Genomic DNA, 10,706 nt, shown 5'->3' with positions numbered 1-10,706 from the left:
TTAACCAATGTCATAAAACAACATGTGTACTACTGTTTCATGAGAAACTATTTGTTCTGTAAGCCTTCACCTGAAGTACAATAAAAACATAAATAAATAAATAAAATAAGTCAATGATAAAAGGACAAATATTGTACGAGATCACTACTGTAAAAACTCATGAAAAGATTTACACACAAAAAGAAACAATCTTTGATGATTACGAGGGAGGGGAGGGGTGAGTAGGGAAAAACACTAACTAGACAATAGATAAATGGCAACTTCGGTGAAAGGTAAGACAGTACAAAATGTTGGGGAAGCCAGCACAACTTGGAGAAGGTAAGGCCATGGAAGCTCTTTAGACACATCCAAACTCCCTGAGGGACCAAATTACTGGGCTGAGGGTTGTGGGGACCATGGTCTCGGGGGACATTTAGTTCAACTGGCGTAACATAGTTTATAACGATAGTGTTCTACATTCTACCTCGGTGAGTAGCCTCTGGGGTCTTAAAAGCTTGTGAGCGACCAACTAAGATACTCCACTGGTCCCACCCCAGAAGGGAGAATGAAGAAAACCAAAGACACAAGGGAAAGATAAGTTCAAAGGACTAATGAACCACAACTACCACAGCGTCCACCAGATTGAGTACAGCACAAGTAGAGATGCCCGGTTACCACCACTGAGTGCTCTGACAGGGCTCACGATAGAGGGCCCCAGGCAGAGCTGGAGAAAAATGTAGAACAAAATTCTACGGCACACAGACAAAAAATGACCAGACTTACTGGTCTGACAGAGACTGGGGACACCCCAAGAGTATGACCCCCAGACACCCTTATAGCTAAGTAAGGAAGTCACTCCTGAGGTTCCCCCTTAAGCCAAGAATACACAGGCACATAAAACAAAATGACACTAAATAGGCACATCAGCCCAGGGGTAAGGACAGGAAAGCTGGTAATGGAGAACCCAAGGTCAAGAAGGGGAGAGTGCTGACATGTAGTGAGATTGGCAACCAATGTCACAAAACAGTATGTGTACTAATTGTGCAGTGAGAAACTTGTTTGCTCTGTAAAAGTTCATCTAAAGTACAAATTAAAAAAAGAGTAGAAAGGGATTGCTGGCATAACCAGATGACCTTAACTCAGACCAGTTCTGTCTTTACATTTGTCTATAGCATGAGCAACTTGAAAATGAGATGCCTTGTTAATGGTAATTTTTTAAAATATTAGTTAATACATTAAAAACTAGGAACATTTTCTGAGTGAAATCACACAGTATATAGTCTTTTGTGACTTTTTTTTTTTTCACTTAGCAAATATCTATTTGTTATTCTGGAAAAAAAACAAAATTACTCCTTACTTGTTCCCCCACAAATGGAGGGAAAAGTAAGGAGGTAATTCTATTTCCAAGCTTTAGGTTGGCCTATAAAGAAAACCTATTTGAAAACATTCTCCCATATTCTACAAAATTTCATTTTGTACCTACAATATTCATTCATGATGAAAACTCTCAGCAAGTAGAAGGCCATGAAAACTTCCTCAACTTGATGAAGAGTGTCTACAAAATACTACAGCTTATATCATACTTTATGGTGAAAGACTGAAAGCTTCCCTACAAAGATCAGAAACAAGGAAAATTTTCCACTCTCATCACTCTTATTCAGCATCATACTGGAAGTCCTAGCAAGTGCATTATGACAAGAACAAGAAATAAAAGACATACAGGTTGGAAAGGAAGAAATAGAACTTTCTCTGTTTTTAGATGATATGTAGTCGATATAAACTATCTTAAGAATATGCAAAAACAAAAATGCTAAAAAATAAAACCAGAACTAATAAGTGAGTTCAGCAAAGTTGCAGGATACAAGATCAATACATCAAAATCAATCACAATTTATATACTAACGATGAACATGTGGAAACTAAAATTATGAAAACATTACCATTAACAATCATTCCAAAGAAAATGAAATACTTAGCTGTAAATCTAAAATGCATGGGTGCTACCCAAAAGGTTAGAGGTTCAAGTACACTCAGAGGCACTTCAGAAGAATGGCCTGGTGATTTGCATCTGAAAAATTATCCATTGAAAACCTTATAGAGCTCAATTCTACTGTGACACACATGGGGTTGCCATGAGTCAGAGTCAACTCGATGGTAGCTCATTAGTTATAAATCTAACAAAACATGTATAGGATATGTATACTGAAAATGACAAAAAGCTGAAGAAAGCAATCAAAGAAAAACTAAATTAATGGAGACATTTACTGTGCTCATGGATTGAAAGACCAAACATAGTAAAGATGTTGATTGTCCCTAAAATTATCTCTAGCTTTAATTAGTTCTTATCAAAATCTCAGCAAGGTTTTTATGGACATTGACAGTTTATTATAAGTTCATATAGAAAGAAAAGAACCTAGAATAGCTAAAACATTTTCAAAAAATATTAAAAAGAGTGAAGAATAACTCTACAAGATGTTAAGATTTATTATATAGCTACAGGACTTGACTGTGTAGTATTGGTGGCGGAATCGACACATAGGTCAATGGAACAATATAAAGAATGAGAAATAGATTCACACAGATATGCACAACTGATTTTTGACAATGGTGTAAAATCAGTTCCGTGGAGGAAATATAGTATTTTCAGCAAATGAAACTGAAGCAATTGTCTGTCCATAGGCAAAATAAAAAACATCAACCTAAACCTCACACCTCATACAAAAATGAACTCGAAATGAATGACAGACTTAAATGTAAATGTAAAACAATAAAACGCAAAAAACAAAAAGGTGAAGACAAGAATATGAAAAAGAAGAAGGGGAAGACTAAGATGAAGACGAAGAAGAAGAGGAAGAGGAAGCAGAAGTGGAAGAAGGCGGGGCAGGAGGAGAAGAAGGAGAATGAGAAGAGGAAAATCTTCAGGGTCTAGTGCTAGGCAAAGAGTTTTCAGACTTGACATCAAAGACACAATCCATAAAAGGAAAACTTAATATATTGGCCTTATAAAAATAAAAAATGTTTGCCATTTCTAGTAACTGTTTAATGAGAAACTATTTTGTTCTGTAAGCCTTCATCTTAACTGAGAATAACTGCACAATTGGAAGAGCGTAGTCAGTGTCACGGAACTGTGTATGTAGAAATTTTTGAAACGGTGTATCTTTGGCTATGTGTACTTTCACCAGAAAAAAAGGTTGAGAAGTTAGAGGGTTGACACGTTGTGGGGTTGTTAACCAATGTCATAAACAATATCTGTACTACTGTTTCATGAGAAACTATTTGTTCTGTAAGCCTTCACCTGAAGTACAATTAAAAAAAAAGAAAACTAAAAAAATAAATAAATAAAAAATGTTTGCTCAGCTGAAGACCCTGTTAAGAGGAAAAGACAAGCTACAGACTGTGACTATGAAAGAATAGCATCAGGGAGTCTTATGGTGAGGGAGCGGTTCCATATCTTGATTGTGCTGGTGCTTACACAAATCTACTCATGTGATAAAGTTGAATAGAGTTGCACACACACACACACACAAAGCAAATGAAAGTGAGTGCACAAAAAATATGAAATCCAACTAAGCTCTGTTAATTCTACCAACGTCAATTTACTGGTTTGTTACCACACTGTAGTTAGACAAAACTTTAACACTGGAGAAAACTGGATGAATGGTACATGAGACCTTCCTTTATATGTTTGTTTTTTTTAATTCCAAACTTCCTATGAATTTATTATTATTTAAAACTTAAAATGTAAATAAATGAATAAAATTTTTAATGAAAAAATCAATACCTACCCTCCGGTTTGTGAAGGTGGAATAACATTCTTTCACTAGTACTGTCTTGATCATGTCTGGATCTGTTATGGCTATCACAGGCTGTCGACCATCATAAAACCTACGTTGAGAAACAGAGCTGATTAATTTCTACAAACATAATTCTGCAGCTGTAGCCACTCCCAAGGGACCATACATTCATCCTAATATGACAAAATCCATACTCCTAGTTGTTCAATACACAGAAACATTTTATTCTAGTTCAAGTTAAGCTATAATACACAGCAAAATTCTCATAAAGTGAAGGGACATTTAAAGAAAAAATAAGTCTTAAAATAGATCATGGTTAGAAAAAATATTAGAATAAGTGCGAAAACAAGGTGGTGGACAATGGCTATTTCCTATATCATTCTTTGTAATGTTTTATATTTAAAATATTTCATTTTTTAAAAGACATTAGGTTAGTGAAACATTGAAAGCAAGTAATTCTCTAAGAGTAAAATATAATTAATTAAAGACAGTCCACTCAATCAATCATTTAAAATTACAATTTTGAAGATATGTCAAAATGTGAATTACTCATATGGTATTTTTAAATAAAAATTGTAGACATACTAATTACAAACATGTAAAAATATATGTACACATTGAAAAAGACTTAGAATGCCCAAAAAGTGATAATAGAATTATGAATGATTTTTGCCCTATTTTTGAGAATTGTCTTTTTTTTTAAGTTGTTTTCTTTAAATATTATTTTACCTATTAAAAAGAGGTATTTGGTAGCATTAAGGCTAGAAAAAAATTGAAAGAAATGTAAAAAGGTATAAAGAAATATAGAGGAGACTGTATAATTCATTTGAATTACTTTTTTTATTGTTACATTTATTCTTATATGTGGACCCCAACAGGGAATAGCATCAGGGAAATCCCACTTTTGACACATGTGCCACATAAAGTTGAGTCTTTATATGTGACATATGCAAATTGGGCCTGCTCTCCTGGCCATTAGAATGTCCATCTGTAGGAATAAGCCAATGGAATGAGATATGCTATGAGTTTAACTACACTGTCTTGACATTTTGTTTTCCACTAACAATCTTTTGCATTTCCTAGAACAAAATGGAAGATTTTCTAAAAGTCTCCTATTCTTCAACTTCACAGAGGAACCTCAAATAGCTCTGTGATCACATATAAAATGTTGAGAACCATTGAACTTCATTGAACTTCCTGCTGTTCATTTCCAAAAATACTCTGAGGCTCAGGAGGTTTAAGTAAGTATTGAGGATATTTAGTGTTGGCGCTCAAATAAAGTTATTAGGATGAAACATATTAGGATTAGCACCTATAAAAAAGGAGGCTTGGTAGAGAAAGTTATGTGCTCCATTGCTAACCAAAAGGTTGACCTCACTCAGCGCCTCTATGGGAGAAAGAACTGATGATCTGTTCATGTAAAGAGTATAACCTAGAAAACACTGAGACAGTTCTACTACATTGCATGGGGTCACTATAGGTCAGAATCAACTAAACTGCACACAACAACAACAATAGAAAGGTTTGAAATAATGCATTTTTATGCAATTAAAGGGGACTTACAGAAGGGAAAAAAATAGAAAATAATGCTAGCAGTCTCTGGAGAAAAGTGATTATCTGCAACTTAGCTAGGCCTCATTCAGACTGTAGACTTTGACACCTGGAGACATATGGGATCATAGGTATGACAAGGCTCCAAGAGTTTTATACAAGACATAGTTCATCCTACAAGGCTCTGGGTTGCAATTGTCATCCCTGCAGCTGAGTGCCCATCACAAGTTTATCCAATGGAAGTTTCCAAAATACTCACCCCCATATTTTTCCATACTTTTTATAACATTTCATGTCAAATTTCCACCAACCCTGCAAGGAGAAACAAAATAAAATTAATTATTAATTTAAATGTACTCAATCCTACCTCTGGGACAAAAAAAAAAAAAAAAAAGAAATCAAGGTAACTATTATAGACTGAATTGTGTCCCTCAAAAGAATATGTTGAAATCCAAACCTTCGGTACCTTTGAAAGTAAACCTGTATGGAAATAGGGCCTCAACAATGAGTTCAAATATATGAAAAATACTGGAGATGGTACAGGATCAGGTAAAGATTCATTCTCTTTTACCCACGGTTGCTGTGAGTCACAGCCGACTCTACTGCAACTCACAACAACAAAGATGTTATCTATTAACTTAAAATGAGGTCATACTACAGTAGGGTAGGCTCCAATCTAATATGACTGTTGTCCTTATGAGAAGAAGAGACACAGACACAGAGAGACACAGGGGGAATACAGTCATGTGAAAACTAAGACAGGGAAGGGAGTGATGCATCTACAAATAAAGGAATGCCCAGGATTGCCAGGAACCACTAGTAGCTAGGAACAGGCAAATATACATCTTTCCCTAGAGCCTTCACAGAAAGCACAGCCCTGTCAACACCTTGATTCAGACTTCTGGCCTGCAGAAATATGAGGCAATAAATTTCTGTTGTTTTAGGCTTATGTCACATAGGGTGGACGAGTTGAAAGTGACTCAACAGCACCTAACAACAACATCTTTTTGTTAAAAAAAAAAAAAAACCTCATTTAGTGGTTACTTATCTGAAATTGATAGGTGACCAACATCTTGCCTCTGTGATACTTATTCCCTGCTCAGACTCACTCATATCAGTGGCTCCTTTGATGGAAAATAAGAAACGCAGAGCTCTAGTTCCAGTCTCTAATCCCCATAAGATTTCATGGGTAACAATAGCTGTGTGAAGCCATGGAAATAACCACAGGGGGTTTAGCAGTTCTAGAGAGAATTCAGTACGTGCAAATTACTAGATGGTGAATTCTTGAGCTGCCTAGAAATCTGAAGTCCAAAATCTACAAAATAAATTAATTTTTAAAATAATCTATGCAGGAAGGAGTACAGTAACAAATAAAGGCTACCCAGAGCTCATGCTAGAAGCAGGAGAGTTTGAATCTAGTGCACACAGCTTAATGTGCCACTACCAATACTCCCTTTGTTTGTTTCTCCCAATGCTAAGGACCACTATACCTTCTTAGGAAGAGGCGCCTGACAGTAAAATATTCCTCTTCATGATGTTCACAGTGATCACAGTTTGAGGTAAAAACCTCAACATTTTACAATAGAATACTATGTGGAATCCAGCCTAATGTGCTGGATGGGGTATACAGAGTTTATAGAAAGTTCTAGAAACTTTTTCCTGAGGTAGAATATTTGTATTGATGGAACGGAACAGGCATAAGCAACCATAAGAGGCAAAAGAGAGCTACAACACTCACCTTGCGGTAGGCCAGAAGATTTCCCATAAAGGGCAGAGGCTTGGGCCCAGGAATCTGGAGTTTCTTTAGAACATTATGTGAATAGGTTCCATATCTATAAAGTGAGACACAAGCCAGGTCACCAGGACTGTAGTATAGATACCCGTGTTAAGGAGGTAACAGGTAGGTAATAAACAACAATAACAACTCCAACAGCAATAAGCACACTTCATCAACATCTCCATTTCCACCTCCACTGTGAGACTCCCAAAAAGTAAAGATGAACAACTAACGTAAAAACTATAGCAAATACAAACATGCAACAACAGTAATAACAAACAATAATTACAAGTGGATACATAGGTAGATATGTATGCAAAATAGGTGAGGGAGGTCATAGGAGAGTTAACAGCTGCACATATATAGGTATGGTTATGGATATTTCTACGTACATATTTGCATATATTGCAGGTATATTCATGCATATAATAGAGCACACAGGAGGCACAGCTGTGGAAAATTCTTAGACATTAACAAACACTTGTCAGGACTGAAATACTGGGCTTGAAGGCTAAGGTAAGGACCATAGTCTCAGGGGACGTCAAAGTCAATTGTCACAACATAGTTCAAAGATAATGTTCTATATCCTACTGAGGTGAGTAGTGTCTTGGGTCTTAAAAGCTTGTGGGTAGACATCTTAGATGTAACTATTGGTCTCCTCCCATCAGGAGCAAGAGAGAATGAAGAAAATCAAAGACTCAAGGAATCAATTAATCCAAAGGAGTAATGGTGCACATGAACCATAGCCTCCACTTGCCTGAGACCAGAAGAACTAGATGGTGCCCAGCTACCACTACAGACCACTAGACCACGAAGACAATAGAAGGTCCTGGTTAGAGTGTGAGAAAAATCTAGAACGAAATTCAAATTCACAAAAAAGACGAGACTTACTGGTCTAATAAAGACTGGAGGAACCCTTGAGGCTATATCTCTAAGACACTCTTAACTTGGAACTGAAGCCACTACCAGAGATCAACTTTCAGCGAAATAATAGACAGGCCAAAAAGGTAGACAATAAAACCTGTGAGTAATGTGCTCCTTAGAACAAAGAACTGTACAGACCACGGAGGCAGCTTTTGCCCAAAAGCAAAGATGAGAAAGCAGGAAGGGACAGGGAAACTAAATGAATGGAAATGGGAATCCAGAGTGGAAATGGGAAGAATGCGGACACATTGCAGGGATCGCGGCCAATGTGACAGAACAACTTGTGTATGAACTATTGAACAGGAAACTAATTTGCTATGTGAACTTTCACCTAAAGCACAATAAAATATTCTAAACAAAAAGTAATGAAGATTGATGAAAAGAAGCTAAAATCATCCTGATACCAATCCTAGAGTGAATACTTGATAAAGATTCCCAACCTTTCAAGCTGTAACTTTTCCAGGGTTTTGCTTGTGTCTATTTCATAAGTGTACTTTTGCAGGATTTGAGGGTTTCCATTCTAGTTAGAGAGGTCCCTAGGTGATGCAAATGGTTCCCGCTCAGATGGTCACCAAAGGTTGGTGGGTAGAACCCGCCCAGTGGCACAGCAGAAGAAAAGGTCTAGTATCTGCTTCCAAAAAGCATACAGCCGAGAAAACACTATAAAGTAGTTTCACTCTGTAACACATGGGGTTGCCATGAGTCAGAATCACCTCGACAGCACAGCAATTCCAGGCAGAGAGGAGAAAAAATAATTCTGTTCTGATAATGAGGTTTTGCATAAGTGCATCCAATTCAACACAGAGGGTTAATGAGAGCCTACAAGGGATGTCTTTCTTACACTTTTCTCTGAGGCATTTATTATGCTTTTCCTTCATTATATGCTCTGCCCCCATTTTAGGATCTGCGTCTTCTTAACTATGCCTTCGCAAAGAGGTCTCAGAGCAGTCACAGTTTCCGATGTCTGTATCTAAATCTGTAGACAAGCCTTGCCGCTCCAGGGTTACTGAGAGGTGGCCGACTAGAGGAAGAAGAGAGGTTGAGGGAGGAGCTGTCAACAACCATTCACAGCAAAACTGCTTGTGCTACAAGGTTAGCAACATAGAAACAATTTAGGAAAGTGTGCCTGTAAAGTATAAATGGTTCAACATGCCCTACTAATGTACACAATTAAAAGGGAAGGGACTTTCTAAAATTCAGGCAACTTCCTGTTGTTATGCATCATAAAATGTCCCAGGCCATTGAACTGAGACCTTGTTTACTCTTCTTTGGAGCTTAACTTTTAATTCAGTGCAGTGTCCAAATATTTTGTCCAAATTCAATCAATCATATAACATGCAATAAAATAAAAACTTTAAAAGGTCTTGAAGGTCAGCAATAAAAAGAAATGAGCTATCAAGCCATGAAAAAGTATGGGAGAAGCAGAAAAGCGTATTGCTAAGTGAAAGGTCCTTCGTGTTATACATTCCCCATTTAAGCGACTTTTTTTTTTTTTAATTTTCCTTTCAAACCTGGATTCTTGGTGATTCCTCTAAGTACAGATTTATAGTCAATCCCCAGGAGCAAAGAATGTTACTAAATACTCCTTGCCACTGCCATTGGGATGTGGGAGGTGGGATGGGGATGGCTTAATAAGAAGTAACTTCATAAGATCTGCATAAGATGGCTAATGACCACTTATGGTTTTGTAGCAGCCAACATTTAAGCAAATTCCCCTTCTCTATCTCTTTTATCTTCAAAACGGCCAGGGAAAAGTGGCCAGAGAAACATGAAAACCAATTTCACATAGGAAGCTGGGAAACCACTCACAGGTAGAGGAGCACCAGACTGGTGACCAGGAGAATCCAGGTCTCTGTGGAAAAGCTTGGAATGAGGTCCATCATCACTTTCCTTTCCTGAGAGAGTTTCCTCTGAGTTTTCCTTTAAGCTGTGCTTGGTGAACTCTGCCTGCCCTGCACAGCCTCCTTCCTCCACCTGATATGATTCAGGGAGGCTGCTGGTAAGTTTTTATACTGGTAGGTGGTGAGTGAGCAGGAAGTGAAAGGGCCACCTGAGCTCCACCTTAGCCTGGGGAGTTCAAGGTTCACTTTCCACTTGATACTAGGCAAAGCTTCTAAGCATACTCCCACTTTAACCTATGAGTTCATATTTTGTGGGAAATTAGTAACTAAACAACTCAGTGTTATCAGCAAAACCAAAGGTTATTGGGTTCTTACCAAACATTCCAAGTGAATCTTAAGTAACTATTAGCTGTCTACGTGACCTAGGGTATTTTTGTTATAATTTGCATTTAAAAATGTTGTTAGTTGCCATCAAGTGTTTCAACTTATGAAGACCTTGTGTATAACAGAAAAAAACATTGCCCTGTTCTGCACCATCCTCTGCAATACCTGGTATGTTTGAGGCCATTGTTGCAGCTGTTGATTAAAAAATAAACATTATAAATTTAAAAATTAAAAAAAAAAGGAATTTCAAGTCAAGACACTGGCCTTAAAACTACTGTGGCCTTCCTTGTCAACCATGACTACTGTCACTCCAAAATTCTTGAAATCCCTCCAAACAAGTGTAGGAAACTCATGCAGTCCTTTACCTCAAGTGCTTTTGAGCACACGGAAGGCTCCTATTCATCTTTCAAAGCCCAGCTCAGGCAGAGTACCCATGGTTAGAGTCCAGCCTTCCCA

General features: G+C 37.3%; 1 protein-coding gene across 1 annotated transcript in view; it reads right to left on the bottom strand.

Annotated features, from left to right (window-relative positions):
* The window catches only part of LOC101349229 (cytochrome P450 3A8-like), a 38,500-nt gene extending 28,506 nt beyond the window's left edge, over positions 1-9,994 (bottom strand). The window contains exons 1-4 of the mRNA XM_004385954.2: positions 9,835-9,994; positions 7,063-7,156; positions 5,584-5,636; positions 3,765-3,864 (exon numbers count right to left, since the gene is read on the bottom strand). Of these exons, the coding sequence (XP_004386011.2) occupies positions 3,765-3,864; positions 5,584-5,636; positions 7,063-7,156; positions 9,835-9,908 (321 nt within the window). The 5' untranslated portion in view covers positions 9,909-9,994. The remainder of the gene's footprint in view (positions 1-3,764; positions 3,865-5,583; positions 5,637-7,062; positions 7,157-9,834) is intronic.
* Between the last annotated feature and the right edge of the window lie 712 nt (positions 9,995-10,706).

This window comes from Trichechus manatus, unplaced genomic scaffold (genome assembly GCF_000243295.1).
Source record: "Trichechus manatus latirostris isolate Lorelei unplaced genomic scaffold, TriManLat1.0 scaffold00151, whole genome shotgun sequence".
Classification (NCBI taxonomy): Eukaryota; Metazoa; Chordata; class Mammalia; order Sirenia; family Trichechidae; genus Trichechus; species Trichechus manatus.
The sequence above is the reverse complement of the archived record's forward strand: the minus strand, read 5'-3'. Positions and strand labels throughout refer to the sequence as shown.